This window comes from Malus sylvestris, chromosome 11 (assembly GCF_916048215.2).
Source record: "Malus sylvestris chromosome 11, drMalSylv7.2, whole genome shotgun sequence".
Classification (NCBI taxonomy): Eukaryota; Viridiplantae; Streptophyta; class Magnoliopsida; order Rosales; family Rosaceae; genus Malus; species Malus sylvestris.
The window spans coordinates 26885582-26906413 of NC_062270.1; the positions used below are offsets into that span (position 1 = coordinate 26885582).

Sequence of the window (20832 nt, forward strand, 5' to 3'; positions counted from 1 at the left end):
CCTAAATTGAAATAATAAAAAGGAATATAGGGAGAGATAGTGGCAATATTGCAAACATTGACCTTAAAATCCATTGACTTTATGTTTGTGGATCCAAAATTACAATATTAATGGTAAAAAAACAGAGAAGATAGATGGTGTCTAGCGTGTCACTAGCATTCCTCTTGACTTAGACAAATCATTTTTCGAAAAATGCTATTCACAACAAAAATATTAAGTACGAATAATTATCCAACTTTTAGGAGTGATTATAAATTGGTCCAATATTTCATAACAAAAAACACTAGCTATTTTTCTTGGTTGTTACGGTCTTCTTTTTCAATTCACTGCCTCTCGAGTTCAAATTTTTCTCAGGGAAATTTTATTTAAACCTATCTAACCTATTTCTACACTCAACTTACTCTTTGCACCTATTTAATTTTTAACTAAACTATTAATATCTTTTTAAACCCAAATTTAATACCTAATATACCTCCATAAACTCAATTCAATATGTGGATTTATTTTTACACCCATTTGATTTTTAGAAGTTTGGCGAAAAAACCACCCTGAGGGAAACCCCTCTGGGACCGACCCAGATTGGCGATTAGGGTTTATAAACCCAGTGACGTTTCTGTCAGAAAGCGAGAGTCTTTGAAGGCTTCGCAACGGCAAAAGGCCGCGGCCTATGTGATCGGATAGCCTTGGCAACTCTTACTAAGCCTGCAAGCAATACAAGGCAATCAGATTGGGCTGAAGGCTCCTCGAGGAGTAAACTTGCATGTCGTTCTGGTGCAGGTCAACACCTTCCACACTTTGACCCAGCTGAGGATCGAGTTAGATAGATTGAGAGACAACCTGAAGGCCTTCCTGGTTCCGAAATTCTACTCCCTATTTCATGTTAATACTGACGATAGGTTGAGTCCCTACACGCTCATCATTGAGCATTCTACCTTCTTTGAACTTGAGATAAAGGACGAGGACGTTGTTCTTGTTTGTGAGCTTCCTTTTGCAGTTCAGAGGAGTGATTAGGTGGTGACAGTACGCCATCACGAGGACAATGCAAGTGGAGGTGCCGAGGAAGTCTCTGTGGAGATAGAAGCTTGGAAGACCGTGGAGAGTTTGAAGAAGATACTGGTAAACCATCCATCAGGGTTCCAGACCCCAGAGCTGCAGAACTACATGCTCCTCCATTGCGGAAAGTTAATGAGGGAAAAAGAGACAAATTAACCAAAAAAATATAGAGAAATATGCAATTCAATAATAAAAAAAAAAAGGTGAGTAGGATTTGGTACCTAGGTTCTTCTTCTTTCTCTTCTATCTGCTACAAAACGTGCAAGCATTGGGGAAGAAAAGAGACACTGGCTTCACCTTCTTCGGTTTTCTAGGGTTTTAGCTAGTAGGGTTTAATTATAATGTTTGGGTTTATTGATAAATTTAAGTTTTATTATTAATTTCATTTTGTACTTAATAGTAATTATGCAATAGGGTAAAATAGACAATTAATATTCAAAATTTTAAGTTAGGTGTAAAAAGAGGTTGCATGAGTTTAAATAAAATTTCCCTTTTTCTCACTATTCTTAGTGTAGTTTAGAATAAGGATATCATTTATATTCTCCCTGGTGATTAGAGTTTTCCTTTTCAATTTACTGCCTCTTGAGTTTAAACTTTTACCCGATTTTATATCTCCCAACTTGAAATTTTCAAACTTTCTCTTTCTTGTTCTTGTTCTTAACGTCCAATTTTAATCTAAAACCTAACCCTTACGTTTCCTTCCTTTCTTTAATTCATGACTTGGTGAGCAAGACAATGACTTTCTGTTAATTTAATATTCTAGACAATTCTGTTGACCAAGCATCGGTGATGAGTCACAAGTGGAATATTCTAGGTAATTCTGCTGACCGACCTAGACCTGGCAATTTCTTACACGACTTGTTAACACGACACGTAAGCGATACGAAAATAACAGGATTCGGGTTAACACGATAACTAATCGGATCATTATCGGGTCACACAATAATAACCTGTTAATAACGGATCTTTAACAGGTTTACACAAGAATGACATGCGGGTAACCTATTTTGACATGATAAGAAAAAAGTTATTTTGATGATTTTAATTTTTTAAACTAGTAAAAAAAATTTAGTATAAAATACAATAGATATAATGAATACGTATATATTGTTATTAATTATTATTCTATATAAATTTTAAATTTTAAGTTTTATATATTTATTTATTTATTTTTATAGTATATTATAGGCAAAGATTGAGATTAAAAATCATAAAACACATTAAAAATAAAAATATCAAGTAATTTAAAGATACCAAACACATTAAAAAAATTATAATAATTAATTTACATGTGCAAAAAATATGAAAAAAAATATTAAAAAATATGAAAAAATATGCAAACGCTCATAGTCACATCCTCTACGCTTTTTGAGGATGGCTATATGATCGTTTGAATTTTTAAAACTATAACAAAACTCATAATCATTAATGTATAAGTCTGAAAGATGTGAAAGCATAATAAACGTTCATAATTGCATACTCAATGCTTAGACGATGGTTACATCGTCGTTTAGATTTTGAAAACCTTCCAAATCTCATGAACAGTGTTTTTTATTTGAGTGCAAAATTAATAATAATTATTGTAGAAGTGTGAAAAATGTAATCACTCGTAATGAAAAGCTTTACAACTTTCATGAAAGGGTCAACTCCGAAATTTAGTATGTATATATTAATTTAATATTATGTTTTACAATTGTTTGGGTCAAATTATGTTTTTCATTTTCATTTTTATTGATTTTAAATATATTTTTCATAATAGGTAACGGATCGGGTCATATTACTTGATAATATTAATGGGTTGATTTCGGGTCGGATCATATTACCTATTTACTTTAATGGGTATTACACGACACGATCCGTTAAGCTATCGGGTATGACACGAAAACGACACGAACACGAGAAACACGACACAAATGCTACCGACCTACATTTGAGTACAAGGTTTTCCAAAATAGACATTTTATAAGTTGAGGAAGCTAAAACGGAGAAAAAAAAAACCAATATTAAAGCCTAGATACAATTAAGCTACAATTTTATTCTATATATTAGCTATACATTTTTGCTTTAGGAAAAGGAAAAATATTTATACAATTAACTATATTTCGCACCTTTCATGTTGATTTTTAAAATGGGTCACGAGGTGTCAATTTTCTAATATTGCCCTTTAAGGTTTGAAATGGAATCAATTTACGTTTTTTGTCTTTATTAAATTGATGACATGGTGTGCATGAACTCCGCAACTCGATTGACATGTAAACCACATTTGCATCACATTGTCTAAAAAACTCATCAATTTAATACATAATTAGACGTTCAAATATACACAAAGTGTAAATTGACACAATTTCAACATTTTTAGAAGCAATATGAGAAAATTAAAACTTCATGATCCAATTTAAAAATCACATCAAATCTTGAAGGTGTAAAATGTAACTAGCCCTACACGTTTCCATTTGGTTAATAGAATCTTTGAAGATTCCAAAATTGTCACAATTTTCCACACTTATTGATGAAGTTGTGTTTCTCCAAAAAAAATGAATGAAGTTGTTATAATATGATGTTGACATCAAAATAAACATGGTAAAAAAGCAAAACTCCAAATCATCTTCTATTATGATATTTAGTGTATCGGTCGCATGACGGACACTAAAAAGTCTCTCGAATCGAGAGCCTGAAAATCCCTATACTAAACCTTAATTATAACACGAGTATAGTAAGGGAGCACAAAACTAAACCATTCCAAAAGAAAAAATTTTAGTTGTGACCGGAATATAGGTAGTACACCACGTGTTTTTATGTAAGTTGTGAGAAATTTTATTTTTTAAGTTATTAACTTTTTAACACATATATCCCACAATTTATACAATGACACGTGATTTACTATTCTATATGAGGGTCACATTGAAAAATCCGTCGTTCCAAAAACATGTGTGGGGACAGCCTAGTTGACAAACAACGGTGGGAAATTGGGAATCACATATAAGACGTTATAATTTCAAAAATTTAAAAAGTCAGGGCACTATATAAACGACAAGCACCCACCCCCCACCCACAGAAGAATCAAACATTCTGGCGCACAACTCACAAACAAAACTCTCTCTGCGGTTTCGCCGACCTCCCCTTCCTTCCTCACAAACCCTAATTTTTCTTCCTTGTCCCCTCTCTGAAATCCGATTCATATCAGCTTTTCCCTTTTTCTTCTCAGCACACCCTGCTTTTTCCTCCACTCACCCGCCCGCTCTCGTCGTCTTCCTCGCCGATTAAAGGTACTTTTTGCACTCAGGCCCATGTGTTTGTAATTTTGTTTGGAACTTTGAATTTCTTTGGTGTATGATTTTTTGTTCAATTCAATTTAATCTTTTATGTTCCATTTTTTCTTTTTCCCCTGGTTTTGATTGGATAAATCATGAATTGTACTAATTTATTTTTTGTAGTTTGTAATTTTGTATTGTTATTTATCGATTTTCCTTGTGTTTGATGGATTGATTGCGCGCATATGACGTATGAATTTTGATTGTTTTTTCTTTTTTAGTTTACTTTTTTTTGTTGCTAAATTATTTGTCTTTACGCTCTGGAATGCATACATACAGAAACATATTTATGTAATGTTACTGTTTTTTTTTTTTTTTTGGTAATTTAGGTTTGATGGACTTAAACAATTCGAGTGGTGGAGTGGATGTTGAAGTGATGGATAATCTGAAGGAGCCTCTGTTGAAGCCTTTGGATATTGATAACAAAGATAAAAGAATTAGAACAGTGAAGTTTAAAATAGGGGATATCGAGTGTGCATCTTGTGCAACTACCATTGAATCTGTGTTGGGAAAGCTTGATGGGATCAAGAGTGCAACAGTGTCGCCCATTGAAGGCCAAGCTGCAGTCAATTATATACCAGTGCTCATTAATGTGAGTCAAGTTTAAGGACTTCTCTAAGATGCTATTTTTTTCGCCTTTCTTCAAAAAACTCATCTTTTAAAAAAATTTCAAAAGCATTTGTTAGACACGATTACTAAACCAAAGTTTTTCAGTAGTGTATTGGTATGCCTTGTGGGCACTTAGCATATGATTTTTTTTTTATGTTAGGCAAGAAAAATTAAGGAAGCTGTAGAAGACGCTGGTTTCCCTGTTTCTGAATTTCCAGAACAAGATGTAGCAGTATGCCGACTGAGGATAAAAGGAATGGCATGCACCAGCTGCTCCGAGTCTGTTGAGTGCGCTCTTCGAATGGTCGATGGAGTGAAAAATGCAGTTGTTGGTCTAGCCCTTGAAGAAGCAAAGGTTCACTTTGATCCCAACCTCACTGATACTAGTTGCATTATTCAAGCAATTGAAGATGCTGGCTTTGGGGCTGAACTGGTTAGTTCTGGGAATGATGTCAGCAAACTTCATCTAAAACTTGAAGGAATTGATTCTCCTGAGGATATGACTATTGTCCAATCCTCCGTTGAATCAGTTGGAGGAGTAAGTAATGTTGAAGTCAACTTGGCAGAGAAGAAGGTGACTATTACCTATGATTCAGACCTCACAGGTCCAAGATCTCTTATACGTTGTATTGAAGAAGCTGGCCGTGAATCCAAGGTGTACCAGGCAAGCTTGTATGTTCCTCCAAGACGAAGAGAAGCTGAGCGGAAACATGAGATTCAGATGTACAGGAACCAGTTTTTCCTTAGCTGCCTATTTTCGGTTCCTATATTTTTATTCTCAATGGTGCTTCCGATGCTTCCTCCTTATGGAAACTGGTTAGACTACAAGGTTCACAATATGCTCACAGTAGGGATGCTTTTAAGATGGATTCTTTGCACACCAGTGCAGTTCATTGTTGGCCGGAGGTATTCAATTTGTATATTTCTATTCTTCTTGTCCTTGTCATGAGTTTTGTAGCAACAACTTGTGAATCAATTACTTAAAGTAGCAAATACTAAATATTGATTTTGGATGTCCTGTCAGGTTCTATGTTGGATCATATCATGCATTGAGACGTAGATCAGCTAATATGGATGTTCTTGTTGCACTGGGCACCAATGTTGCTTATTTTTACTCTGTCTATATTGCAATAAAAGCATTTGCTTTGGATAAATTTGAAGGGCAAGATTTCTTTGAAACTAGTTCTATGTTGATATCCTTTATACTCTTGGGAAAGTACTTAGAAGTTCTGGCTAAAGGGAAGACATCTGATGCTTTGGCGAAGCTGACAGACCTTGCTCCTGATACGGCTTTTCTGTTGTCATTAGATGACGATGACAATGTTATCTCAGAGATCGAAATCAGCACTCAACTTATTCAAAAAAATGATATACTTAAGGTTGCTCCGGGGGCAAAAGTTCCTGTTGATGGGATTGTAGTTCGTGGTCACAGCTATGTGAATGAGAGTATGATCACAGGAGAGGCAACACCCATTTCTAAAAAACTTGGTGACAAGGTAGTACATCTTTGACTCTTACTTCTTGGTTCTGTAGCATCTAAAGAAAAATTCTGAGTCCATTTTTCTTTTGTTTTCATGCATAGGTAATTGGTGGCACTATGAATGAGAATGGATGCTTACTGGTGAAGGCAACTCATGTTGGTTCGGAGACTGCACTTTCCCAAATAGTTCAACTTGTTGAAGCTGCACAGCTTGCCAGAGCACCTGTTCAGAAACTAGCTGACCAGATTTCAAAGTTTTTTGTTCCAACAGTGAGTTTTTTTGTTTAATCCTCAAACTTTCCATGTTGCATTACTGCTTCGTATAAGATAAATTACTGAGTACTTTGTTTAGCTATATTTACCTGCTTTTCTAAAATTTGTAATTTCATCGGGTGAAGTTTTATTTGCTTTTTTCCCATCATACGTTTACCAAAAAGCAATTTAAAACTGAAAATTGGATATGGACAAGTATTCAAGGCACTTAGCTGCATCTGACTGTCAGCAGGAGATGCTTTTTCTTAATGAAAATGCCGTTATTAATTTAAAAGATCAGTAGCCTATATTCTAGGTGTTGCTTTTCTTCTTATAGTCTTTTAAGGTTTCTCGTCATTTCATTTCCCTTAAATGTCTTTGGCTTCTGTCCTTTTCTTTTGCCCAGTTTTCTGCTTTTGAGCTTTTTATCCAATAACTTTCGAGTTTTTTTTTTCTGCCTCAAAAATCATATTTTGTTTAAAGTTGAATTTTGTTGCTTGACAAATTGGGTAATTGGTAGCTGGAGGCAAAGTACATCACGTATTATGACAATTTTTCAATTGCATGATTGATTCTTTTTTCTTTCCTACATCAGGTTGTTATTGTAGCATTTTTTACATGGCTTGGATGGTTCATCCCTGGAGAATTTGGTCTTTTCCCGGAAAACTGGATACCAAAAGGCATGGATAAATTTGAGCTGGCATTACAATTCGGTATCTCAGTATTAGTAGTTGCTTGCCCTTGTGCCTTGGGACTAGCAACCCCTACGGCAGTAATGGTTGCAACAGGGAAGGGTGCTTCGCAAGGTGTTCTTATCAAGGGTGGAAATGCACTCGAAAAGGCTCATAAGGTAAGACCACCTTATCCTGGGAAACAAATTGCTTTTCAATTCAGAATCTGGGTTTTCAACTTTTCATGCATTTGATTTTCATGTTTTTTTGCTGGTGTAGCTTCATTATCAAAAACCTGTTTGTTTTGGTATTAGGAAAAGACAATTACTGATTAGATACTATCTATATGTCTGAGGGTGCAAGTGTAGTCTGTTTTCTCGTCTTTCCTTCGTTATGAAGTTGCTCTCCTCGTATTGGTCTGGTCATTTTGTATTATGACCTATGCTACCAACATAGTTTATGTTGATGTTCCATAATATAACAAGTTATGCACTTCATTTCTGACCAGTGAAACGCTCTGCCTCCGTTCTGTTAACGTTTATGCTCTTGACATAAAACTAGATGCAATCTATGTCATTGGGTATGAAGGATGTTCTTTCTGTATGTATTGGGATTGAACATGCAACTATCATTTCATAGTTGGAATCTGTCTAATATGATTCTTTGGTTCTGGACGATTGGTGGCTGTATGCACCTTGTCCATGTCAGCAAGCCATACTCGCCAGGTTTTAGATCCCCGTTTCTCGTAGATAACAGCTCTCACTGAGGGAGAGTTCTCCCCAACTCCTTTTCTGATAACAAGGCTAATAATTGTTTCGTTCTTTTTGTTTTTTTTTTTCCCTTTCTAAAATTAAAAGTTGAACAAATGGTACCGAAGTCATGAAGGTTGATACTTTATTGATGTCTGGACGTTTACTGACATGCGTTTGATCCCTGCAGGTGAAAACAGTTGTCTTTGATAAAACTGGGACTCTGACAGTTGGGAAACCCGTGGTAGTCAATGCAGTGCTCTTCTCCAGTTACTCAATGGAGGAGTTCTGTGCTGTCTCTATTGCCACAGAGGTTGGTGCTTATATTTCAAATTTGTACATCAAAAGCTTCATTTGCCTAGTTGCATTTAAAATATTAGTGTTTGTAGAGTAGTTAGGATGAAATAAGTCACTGTATATGCTATCGTAAAATTGTTTTGTCAATCAATCTAACATTCCTCTATCTGAGAAATATGTAGGCAAATAGTGAACATCCAATAGCGAAATCGGTGGTGGAGCATGCTAAGAGGCTGCTAAAGACGTTTGGATCAACTGAACATGTAATGGAGGCTAAGGATTTTGAGGTGCACACAGGAGCTGGCGTTAGTGGAAGAGTTGGTGACAAAATGGTTTTGGTTGGGAACAAGAGACTCATGCGGCATAATAATGTCCAGGTTGGTCCTGAGGTTGAGAAATATGTTTCGGAACATGAGAATCTGGCTCGAACATGTGTGTTGGTTGCCATTGATGGAAAGATTGCGGGGTCTTTTGCTGTAACTGATCCAGTGAAGCCAGAGGCTGCGCGGGTCATCTCTTATCTTCACTCGATGAACATTACCAGCATCATGGTTACTGGTGATAACTGGGCTACAGCAGCAGCCATCGCAAAGGAGGTTGGCATTAATAAGGTGTATGCTGAGACGGATCCACTGGGAAAAGCTGATAGAATCAAAGAATTGCAGGTACGATTATGAAATAGTTACGAGGGTGGTGTGAATAAATTACAATACCCAGCTACACACGCTGTTTTATTTTTTGATGCAGATTCAAATGACTTGTCTAAATTAAACTGATGTTTTAAAGAAATTTTCAAACATTATTTCTATATTAAGTTTGTTTAGCCATTTCTAACAGTTAACTGAAATTGGCTGCAGATGAAAGGAATGGCGGTGGCAATGGTGGGAGATGGAATCAATGACTCTCCAGCTTTGGTTGCAGCAGATGTTGGCATGGCAATTGGTGCTGGCACCGACGTAGCTATAGAAGCCGCTGATATAGTTCTGATGAAGAGCAACTTGGAAGATGTAGTTACAGCCATAGATCTCTCCAGAAAAACTATGTCACGAATTCGATTGAATTATGTCTGGGCCCTGGGCTACAATATCCTCGGCATGCCAGTCGCAGCTGGAGTCTTGTTCCCTTTCACTGGAATTCGACTACCACCATGGCTTGCCGGTGCATGTATGGCTGCTTCATCTCTCAGCGTGGTATGTTCTTCTCTCTTGTTGCAGTCATATAAGAAGCCCTTGCATATTCAGAGCGTCTCCAACGGCAAGTTTGCGTGACGGTGTACGTACGTCTGACTAGTTTTCAACCTCTGGTTGTTGCTTCCATTCTTCGTTATTGCAGCAATGAATTTGTACATGCGATCGTGATTAATAATTATCCGTAGAAAGTTCAACTAGAACTTTCAACTAGAACTTGGTTGTATGTAAACGCTGTAATAAACGCCGATTTGGTCCCCGAATTATTCAAAGTAAAAATTAGGTTGCCTATTTTTCTTAAACACTTTAAAAGCTGTTAATTTGATCTATACTTTTATATTCGAGGCAATTATATTATTATTTTTTTGTCAATTTAAGACATACACAAGACACCCTTTAGAGGAAATATTGTCATTTTCTCATTCATAAGCTCTTAACGTTACCTCTAGGTTGCGGATCTAACTGCCAATTTGCTACTTAGTACTACAGTCTAGTTCCCTGAATAAATTGCTGTTTTAGTCCCCAAATTATTCAAAGTAAAAATTAGGTGGTTAAACTATTTTTCTTAAACACTTTAAAAGCTGCCAATTTCATCTCTACTTTTATATCCGAAGCAATTATATTAATTTTTTGTCAATTTAAGTCGTACACAGACATCCTTTAGAGAAAATATCGTCATTTTCTCATCGATAAGCTCTTAACATTACCTCTAGGTTGTGGATCTAATTGTCAATTTGCTACTCAGTACTATGATCTAGTGATATTCCTATTCCCTTATAAATGAGAGGCATGAAGGTTCAATTCTCGCTAAAGGTGAATTTGAACTACATTATTGATAGTTATTGTTCACAAAAAAAAAAAAAAGAAGAAGAAGAAAGAGTCAATTTACCCTCCAAATGTATCTTCATACATTATTTTTTAGAAAAATCCCTAAAGTGTACCATGTGCAATTCACATGACTTAAATTGAAAGAAAATTAAAAAGAATAGCTTTGAATCTAAAAGTATAGATGAGCCACTTAGTACTACGGTATAATAGTATTCATTTTTCACTTGTAAGTGAGAGATCTTAGGTTTTTTTCTCACCAAAGGTGAATTTGAACCACATTATTGCTTGCCCATTGTGAGTATAAGCCCACCCCCTCCCCCTCGTGTAGATATTTATGGACTTAATTTTCGCACGTTCAGGGATTAAATCAACATATTCCTCTTAATTTAAATTATACTCTATTTTTAAGGAGGGTGGAGCGTGGGTTAGCTAAGTCAGCCATAATAATTAGGTATCAAATTTATCATTCAAGTTAGTCAAACTTAAATCATCCTACCTACAGGTGGAAAGTAAAGCCACTAGACTGTAATAAACTTTTTCGTGGATTACTTAGTTCAATACAATTCCCAGAAAGAAAAAACAAGAGATATTTTAACCTATTTTTTTTTAGTAGAATTTGTAGAAGTAGGATGATTGAAGTGTACAAGTAAAAAGGCCAATTTTGACCTACAAGAAGATCGAAAAATACAAGATTGTATAAAAAAAAATTATGTGCAAAATATGGAAAGGGGTTACATCACCAAGGTGCTATTAGCTCCTCATCACTGACACTTTAGTATGCTTTCGTGTTTATATTAACTTACTGGCCATTTGATAACAATTTAGTTTGGGTGTGATATCCACTCATTTTTTTTTACTTCACACACAACTCTTTAATTTTGGCTGTCCGATCGGATGAATTAAAAAAGATAAAATAACAAAAATTAACAGATGTGTGTGAGAAGTAAAAATTTCTGTTTTTTTTTTCACTTTTTATTAAATTTGAAAATTGAAACCATGTTTGGTAGCTACATTTTTGAGTTTCCAAAATTTAGCCTTTAGTTTTTTGTTTTCATTGTTTTTTTTTTTGAAAAAAGAAAGCAGTTGCAAAACAAGTTTTCATGTTTTCTAAAATGAAACTGAAAAAAAAAATAAATAAATAAAACTAAATAGTTGTCAAACGACCCTTCAGTTACCAAGAATATAAGAAATTTTAGTAGAGTTTGTGAGTGCATTGCAGAGATCACAATTCTACGTTCTTTGTTTTGATGGAGTGTGTGAACTGAAGACCACAACTCCACATTTGCGCATCTTGTGAACAAAATGGATAGAACTCGTCCGCTAGCAGAACAAGTTACCAATACCACCACCACAAGACAAAACATCATGACCGCTGATTTCTCACTTGCAACTGGGTTGGCGTTACTTACGGCGTACAGCGCCTGAAAGTCGTGCCCTTGAATCCTTCTTACATCGGTCTCACTGGTGTCATCATTCCTCCTCACCTAGGGTTTCTAACATGTAGCATACCCAGAGAAATAGGCAACTTAACAATGGTGAAGGGGATATACCTTGACTACAACAATTTCGAAGGCATACTATATGACTTAGGTTTTGTTGCTTATATATACGAGCCTCTTCTTAGTAGGGATCTTGTTTTACTTTAACAAAATTGAGATGAGAGGATTATTGTAGGGATCGTATACTTACCGTGAAAGACGCTCGTATTCTAGAGAAAAAAGAAGGCCCTAAATGGTGAGTACATGGTCCTTATAATGTTATTCCATTTTTGCCACAGTTCAATGGCATTCGTACTAAGAAGCTGCTCCTATATATATATATATATATATATATATATATATATATACATGATTTTAACAATATATATATACATACGGGTTCATTTTATAGAACTTCCGAACGAGATGAGCAGTTTAGGTCAGCTGGAAGAGTTGTTTGTGTAGCATGAGTGGCAGTCTTCCAGACAAAATATGTGAGCATCTTTCAAGTATTCGATTATTTCATTGACTCGAAACCAACTTGACCATCTGATTCCCTCCAAACTGTGGCAATGCAAAAAGCTTCGTCAATTCTCATTAGGGCTTTCGTTTTTATTTCTTAGTTCTATTAAAGTTACAAAGTTAATGCAAACGCGCTGAAACTGCGACATGTACAATACCGGATGAGATTAGTGATCTTCCAAAGAGACTTTGGTATTGGAGTGTAATAATCTCAATGGCGTCATCCCATCCAAACTCTTCAACAACTCTTTGATAAGAGAAGTAAGGCTTTCTTTTAATCAGCTCTTAGTCTCAGGTAACCTCCCTGCAAACATAGGTCTTAGGGTTCCAAACCTAGAACTCCCTTATGTAGCCAGAAATAACCTCGTGGCCGGAGTACTCCCTAACCTCTCCAATGCTTCCAAGCTCACGGAGCTGGAAACTGTGATGTAAAACCGAGCAATATACTACTAGATGATGATATGGTTGCACATGCTGCTGATTTTGGCATTGCAAGACCCATTGGCGATGGAGATTCGATGACGGAAACCATGACCCTAGCCACGATTGGGTATATGGCTCCAGGTGATGTAGTTTTAAATTTTGCATATGCTCTTAATTATGACTTCTAATTTTCTTTTTATCATATATAACTATGTTCACATACGAATTTTGCAGAGTTTGGGATGGAAGGAATTGTTTTGACGATAGGGGATGCGTACAGTTTTGGTATTGTACAGATGGAGACATTCACACAAAAGAAGCCAACAAATGAGATGTTTGTTGGGGTAATGAATTTAAAGCAACGGATTGCAGATCCATTGTTTCCAAATACTGCAAACTGCAATAGACGAAGTTGTGGATGCCGATATCCTTGGGATGAAGGAAGATCGCGATTTCACGAGCAGGAGGGATTGCTTTTCATCCGTTATGAGATTAGCTTTAGCTTGTTCTGCCATAAGGGAGGATTAACATGCAAGATGTTGTGGTCACACTCAAAAAAAATCAAGGACTGGATGAGTGAATTCTTAAAGCTGGTTTGGCATTGCTAAAATTATTTTAAAATCGGTTTTTTTTATTAAAACAAAAGGGGCTAAAATTGAGTTTGGTAAATGAAAAAAGCGTTTTTTTTTTTTTTTTGTCTAAATCATGAGTTCAAAACAGCAGAAAACAAAAACAACTCTACCCCTGCTTGTAAAAACAATGTTTTTTTTTTTTTTTTCACAGAGCACAACCACCCCGAACTAGTCCTTCGGTCTTTTTGTTCATCTCTTTACCTTCGGATTCACTTTCTTATTGTTGTTTTTGATCTGCAAAGACTGCATTAATTTCTTAGTGACGAATGTGACAACGTTCCTAAAATCGAAAAGGTGTACCTGGAATTGTCAAGGAAATAAGACCAGTTGTACCAAAATTGCAATTCCAATTATTCTTCCCATATTTTGGTAGCAAAGCATTCAGTTTCTACTGCCAACCAAATCCGTTTAAAAAATTTACACTTACAGGTCAAGAACACCGGCCATGGGAATACAAAGTTATTTCAGTCAATATATCAGGAAGTTACAAACTTCTACACGTGCCCTTGACAAAAAATTCTAGGGCATTGAGACTGTTACTTTTACCAATTCTAGGCCCTTGACAAAAAATTCTAGGGCATTGATATTTTCAGTAAAATTTACTGGTTAAGTTGGGTTTTTCAAGTGCTTCACCAATTTGTGCTCATCTTTCTAACGAAAGGAACAAAGTTATTCCAATTTTCGGCCCTAAAGATCTTATCATTCATTCTGAAATACGTAAATGATCTTACAGGTTCAGCCTGGGAGTGGTAACAGTTAGCATGTATTTGCCATAAACCAACCTGCAAGAGAAAAGCAGACGCCTGAATACGCATGACAGAATGGGCAAAAAAGAAAAATTGGTTAACCATTAAACGCTATCAGAAGACATTTTTCTATCTAGTTATAAGACATTTGCAATATCCAATATATTTCCAATAGAAATAAATGGTAGCTGAAATTTGCTTTTGTTCTTGAGCAAAGGATGAATTTACCCTGTCAAATCGTTCATGGGTATTTCTCCCGATCAAATGTATCCTTTTCTTTGAAACAGTCCATATCTGGTGTAAACAGAATCATGTTAGACTAATATTCGATAAACATTTAACAGAAGAAACCAATTGACTGATATAGAATTAAGATAGCAGCAAGCCACCACTACCACCACCTACTTCCGTAAATGGACAGACCAATCTACAGTATGGTGATACAATATCAATTGTATTCCAAATTTAAACAAAACATAAGATGATTATTGGTGAACTAGTCATATGTTTCATTTTTATTATCCGCACAAAACAACCAAATTAAAACTAAAGATTTACCTCATAATGAACTATAAAATACTAAAAGAAACATCAAAAACTGATCAATAATGCCCAATATCTGTAATACTAAAAATGCTCATATGGCCCGTTCCACGTCCATGTTGAACCTGCAGACCCTAGAAAACCTGTCGTGCCAAGCACAGATGTATGGGCTAGTCCTACCTAACTTTAAAGCTTGAATTATACAAAACAAAATCTCTAAAGTAAAGAAAAAGTACCAACAAGGCAACAAGCTAAGGAAGTATTATTAATCAACAGGCCCCATACCTGCTGGAGTAATCCTTCTGGGCTGCAAAGATAGGATGCCGGATTATCACCATCTGTCATTTCTAAGCAGCTGCAATAAGATATTTAGTATGTGAGCATGGTAGATTAGATATATTTGAAATCAAGTGAATGCCTAAGAAAACCTAATTATCAGGTTGGACAGAACAAAATTCCAGTCAGAACCTTAAAACTTAGAATCTTACGAAACATGTAAAGCAGCTCCATGACGAGACAAAATTGAAGCAACAGGATCATAACCATCTCTAAGAGCAGTGTTGTAGTATCCAGCTGTAAGTTCAGCAGGGTGTGATACTGTCTGGTACCACCAATATATTCCACCAATTTTAGCCGCCAATAGAATATTAGTTTGCTTGTTTTCTTGATATTTCTTCAGAATGTTGGCTGCCTTTGCAAGAATATCATCTGCATGACGGAGCAACCTACCACTGTACCATTCCTACAACGAGTCAAGCCATTGTTAGATCTCCTAAGATCCACATTATTTTCCAATAAGTTTAATCATGTAATGCATAATTATAATATTGTAGAATGATAAAGAACCATAATATAATTTCCCACTTCTACATCTATAACTGTCCTTCATTTATTTACCAATACATCCTATGATGATATTTTTTTTCCTCTAAAAGACGCTATACTTTTTTCATTCGTAATGAAACTGCATTTAACTTCGTGCAGTTTTTTAAAAACCTATTCCCTTGTCATGGCTTCATATTAAATCTTTAAAACATATCTACTTTTTAATCATGTTGTGTATGAGTATTTAAGAAAATAGTTACAAGAAAAGTTCCAGAAATGATTGAAAAGATATATTGCAGGACCATGTTGTTTACAGTGAAGTCTTGCATGGCTAAAGAAACACCATCCAATTAAGCGTTTGCATTTTATTCTATGTGGTAGTTTGGTAGTTCGCTAGTTCTAGGATGAAATGTGCATGAACAGAATGATAAAAATATTTATGTCGTGCATTTTCTTTGGAAAAAAATAAAGCAAGCTACTTCCATCAGTTTCATACAAGGAAAAAACACCCATAATCAGAAAGAAAGCTTTCCTCTCCCTCTTCAAAGAAAGGAACTTCAGATGGGAGACTGTTGTAGCAGCCAGCATTTTGTGGTCCCCTCTCTCCCCACTGAGGCTTTCCTTCCTTGCTTGCAGCCATCTTTAGGTCATCCATCCTAAAAGGAACAAGATTGTAAATAGTAAAAATTCAGTCGCTCAAATTTTCGTCACAGGAATGAAAGGTTTTTCAACATACATGTACTTGTCATAGCATTGGAATTCACCGATTCCAGGAAACTTCCATCTACCATCACCAAAAGGATGTGCAGGATATCTGTGTGAGCAATGTAACAATGTTGCATAAGAAATCATTGGACTGGCTTCATACTCAAGGTTCTAGTGTAACTGTAACATACCTAAGTTCACCAGCAGGACCAAGGCCAACACTAATTTCTTCTATCACAGTTCCGATAAAAGATTCAAATTTCTTAGCAAAATTTGACATGAAATCTTCATAACATTGGAGGGCAGTCCGGCCACAAAAGAGAGGAACATGATCAACTCCGAGTGTAAGATAAACATCATTGGAAAACCCATTTTGATCGCGATAATATATATGCTTATTCTGATCACCGATCTGGAAGGAAAAAAGAAGGGGTTCAACTTCTTTATCTAAATTCAGGATTCAAACTGATATGCATGTAATTAGACCAAACTATACTTTTTATTTCGCATCCCTTTGCATTGATAAACCTTTCATGCGCATCAAAGCTAAAATCAAGTATGCTAATGGGGAACACAGTACCATAGCACGTTGCAGAGCAGGAAACTGAAGACACGTTGATATTGTCTCTAGTCATCCAAATCGGTTGTGTTTCTTATTTTGTCACAACAGAAAGTATGACCGGGTAATTTAAACGTTCCAATACAGCCATGTGCATTTTACCAGACTAATAATTTGAACAATCTAAGAAAACTACTAGGCCAAACAGTCAAATGGGATTTCAAAATAGCATAGAAAACAAACCTCTACGATCCATAGCGGAAGACTTACACCTCCTTTTCTGCTAGAAGAAGAGTTAACATTTGAATGAAAAGACAAGGCAACATGCAACTTCAAACCCGACTCAGAAATCAGTTTGAAAAGCTCTTCGTATAGAGACCAATCATATGCAAGAGGAGAGAAACGCTCTACGATTCCCCACCAAACCTCAACTGCAATTCCGTGGACGCCTGCCAACTTGAGTGCTTTAAGAGCTACAGTTAAGGCCTTGATTCTGAAACAACAATAAATCGAGCAACATATAAAGAGTTTCTGTCTCACCAATAGAACAAATTTAGAAACAAATTGAAACGCATATATAATCCCTACATAACTTGAATTGGGAAGAGATCAAAATAGTTAGCTGCAACCTTCTAGCTAATCATGTTCCGTCCTTTAAAAGAGTATAACAATTAATTCAAGAATGAGAATGCACCATAACCTCATCAACAGAAAGTCATAACAAAACTTACTTCCTAATCCTTGGACGCCCCGAACCATCAATGCAGAAAGCATCAACAGGCATCATCACATATATGGGAATTCTCTTATCTCGGGATGATGGCAATATCGAGGACCTCGGATTCTCACGTGCATCCATACTACAAGCAATAAATCATCTAATTATACACATTTATACAATCCAATTTGAACATTCAAAAGCAACAAACCAGCTCGAATCGATAAATTAAGCTTTCGGTTCTAAATTTCGTCGTTTTGAATTTATCAGAAACCAAACCGAACCTGCCCAAGTATTCAGTAAACCCTACACTACACAAGCTCAAAGGTTTTAATTTTCTTATTGATTTTCCTGCGTTTTCTCGGGAACCAAACAGACCGTGCAACTGAAAAGAAAACGGAAAAACCCCATAATTGTGTGAGAAAAACCTGAGAATGCTGTTTCCGGCGACAGATGGGCTGCAGCGAGTGAAGATGCCGTTTTTAAAGACGGGAACTGCTGAAACGTTCCGGAGGTGGTTTCGGCGGTTGGGCTTGTCATCGAAGCTGACTTCTCTGAAGCAGAAGAAGCTCCTCCTGGCTGCCGTGCATTTGCACACCACTCGCCCATTGTCCGCCATTGCCATCGATCACAGAGAATCTCAGAGAGATAGCAAATTCTAATGTTTCTAATTTATTTGCAGCTGAAATGTAAGATCGACTGGTAGTATGGTGTGATCGGTTTCGTGTTGTGGGCCTATCTGCACGAACGGCTGAGATTACTTGATCTTAGGGTGCGCGTGGGAAGGATCCGTAGAGGATCTGGTCCTTTTTCTTTGTGGCCCAAATGTAAGATACTGTATTTAGCCTTTCATATATTTTATTTTTATTTTTTATTTTTCAATTGTGTGACGAGCATTGAGAGTGAGTGGTCAAAATTTAATAAAAGTTATCTTTGTATTTTTTTTATTATTTAATTTGAGATATTACACTCTTCGGTTTGGTTTGAGATTTAGAAGTTTGAAAATGTGTTTGAAATTGCGTTCTCATGTTTGGGATCAACTTCACCAAACATGGGATGGAATAAATTGGTCGCATTTTCCCACGTTTCAAACACGGAAATGAAGACTTGTTCTCGTCTCTTTAGAATAAGTAGGTGTTTCATTTTAATTTAGAAATTAAACTCGTTATTTCTATTGTGACGTTATTTCTAGTTCTCATCAAAATAACAATCAGCGGAAGAGAAGAAAAAAAACATAATAAAGAAAGCGTTGCCTTCTTACAACTTAAGCTAATATCAACCTGTTTGGTTTCTTAAAAGAGCAAAACAACTCTAAGACTTGGAATTTGATAACCTTTCTTGTATCCTTACCTGTCGATAGCAACAAAAATCCTGACAAGTCTCTCTCTCTCGTTGGACGCAAAGATATGCATAGTATTCTCGATGATAAGCCTAACGCCTTGGTGTTTTGGCTGCCAAGGACAAAAAAGGTGGAGTAGGCGTATGCAAAGTTTATTGAAAACGAAATCGAAATTACCAAATCCAATTATCATATTATGGAGAGGTACATGTGGAAGCAAAGGAATGGATAGAAAAGTTAGGGCACAAGTATCTCCTACTGACGAAATTATGGAGACTAACATCCCCGGGGCTGCATGCACCTCCCACACAAACGACTTAAGTTGAAACAACTCTTCTACATTTCCAACTGATTTCTTGGTGCAACTTACTTGAGAAACACAGCTTCCTTGTATGTCAAACACCCGGTCTTCAACGTTCAGTTTGATAGGCAAATCGTCTCGAAGAATAACAGCGGTGTGCATTGCAAAGCAAACAAACTCTTGAAGAAAAACAAATTTAACACCAGTGTGCAAAATAAACACACAAAATATGATTAAATTATAAATCATTCAATAGAATGATACATACAGAGAATATAAATCATCAGTAGAGGGCCAAAAACAAAATAATAATAATAATTCTTAATTCTAATAAATATAACTAATCTTGAGGAGCAGGAAACCAAGTGCGTTGATTTAGAGAGCCAAAGCAACCCAGATAGACAACCCGCTCAAAACCACCCGAGCCGCATTCAAACCCGAAGCCGACGAATCATCGCTTGATGGACCCTGCGCAGCACTATCCGGTGACAGACTCGCCGGCGCCGGGATCGGTGGGCTACCGCTTGATGGGAACATTCCCGGGGACTCTGCCGGTGTTGCTGAACTCGAAGGAATGCCTACTGGTAACGAGGGGGTCGCTGCAATCTCAGGACCCTCTGCAACTGGCGCAGCCCCCACTGGACTTTCCTTCGGAGCGCTCACCGGAGTTTTGGCCGGAGAGGCAACGGTGGGCGGAGGGGACGCCGGAGATTGAACCGGAGAAGACACACTCTTGGACGGGCTCTTCGCTGGAGAAACCGGTGCGGGAGGAGACGGCGGAGAGATGGTGGGTGGGGTCGACGGCGGAGAGGTGGTGGGTGGGGTCGACGCTGGAGAGACGGTGGGTGGGGTCGAAGCCGGAGAAGTTGGCGGAGAGGTTTTGGGAGAAGGCGAAGGAGGCGACTGAGTCGGAGGGGATGCCGGAGGAGTTGCAGGAGAAGTGGTCGGAGAAGAAGCCGGAGAGGGTTGCGGTGGCGGGTTTGTGGAGGGTGTAGAGGGTTTGGGGGAAGGAGCAGGCGCGTTGCCTGCATGTACCACATTGAAATGCGGGACGATGCAGAGGAGAAGAAGAGAGAGTAGAACAAATTTGTTATGCATCTTTGGAAATCTCTGATGAAACTTCAAACTGAAAGTTGCTGTGAATGATGATTCAGTTCTGACTGCTGAGAGATTGATGAGGAAGGAGATGAATTTATAGGGAAGAGTTATTTCCGAAAATAATTAGAATTTAAGACGTTGGGAGTAGAAGCGTCGGAAGTTTGTTCGGGGGACAACTCAGAAAATGTGACCGTTGGGAAGGGTGGGATGGGGTGCCACTGGCTATAATCGGTAAAGTAGCCGTTACTTGGCACGGCATCACAGGCTTGTCCGGTTGGTTTGTCGTGGAATAACTGTTAAGAAACGCGGTCCTCCGCTGGGATGTAACTTTGTTGAATAAATAGTTAATGTTGGTCTAGTTTCGTTGGAGAGGTAACTTTTTTCCACTCATGACTAATGGGACTTCGATTATCTTTATCTTTTTGTGCACATGGTTTGTTGCTCGAATCTCTTTTCTCGCTGTCCTTTGTTTGTATAAGAATAAAATAAAAAGGTTTTAACAAAAC

The 20832-nt window shown here is 37.0% G+C and overlaps 3 protein-coding genes across 4 annotated transcripts; 1 reads left to right on the plus strand and 2 right to left on the minus strand.

Moving 5' to 3' along the window:
- Positions 1-4101: 4101 nt before the first annotated feature.
- On the plus strand, positions 4102-9913 carry LOC126590154 (copper-transporting ATPase HMA4-like). The gene is made up of 9 exons (XM_050255684.1): positions 4102-4319; positions 4694-4956; positions 5134-5879; positions 5998-6469; positions 6556-6723; positions 7301-7555; positions 8316-8438; positions 8605-9087; positions 9280-9913. The coding sequence occupies exons 2-9, from the start codon at positions 4699-4701 to the stop codon at positions 9688-9690; spliced, it is 2916 nt and encodes a 971-aa protein (XP_050111641.1). The 5' UTR covers positions 4102-4319; positions 4694-4698; the 3' UTR covers positions 9691-9913.
- A 3906-nt stretch (positions 9914-13819) lies between these two features.
- LOC126590124 (inactive beta-amylase 4, chloroplastic) lies at positions 13820-18268 on the minus strand. 2 transcript variants are annotated; one of them, XM_050255645.1, is made up of 10 exons: positions 18017-18265; positions 17602-17730; positions 17114-17363; positions 16503-16723; positions 16343-16420; positions 16103-16262; positions 15270-15523; positions 15067-15136; positions 14467-14532; positions 13820-14274 (listed from the first exon to the last, which is right to left on the minus strand). In XM_050255645.1, exons 1-10 carry the CDS (start codon positions 18211-18213, stop codon positions 14122-14124), a joined length of 1578 nt encoding a protein of 525 aa, XP_050111602.1. In that variant the 5' UTR covers positions 18214-18265; the 3' UTR covers positions 13820-14121. The 2 variants fall into 2 exon arrangements, 1 of the variants encoding a protein (XP_050111602.1); XR_007612072.1 differs by having other exon boundaries at positions 14171-14274; positions 15250-15523; positions 18017-18268.
- A 1155-nt stretch (positions 18269-19423) lies between these two features.
- Positions 19424-20438, minus strand: LOC126590126 (vegetative cell wall protein gp1-like). The gene has a single exon (XM_050255646.1). The coding sequence runs from the start codon at positions 20324-20326 to the stop codon at positions 19604-19606; it is 723 nt and encodes a 240-aa protein (XP_050111603.1). The 5' UTR covers positions 20327-20438; the 3' UTR covers positions 19424-19603.
- Positions 20439-20832: the final 394 nt, after the last annotated feature.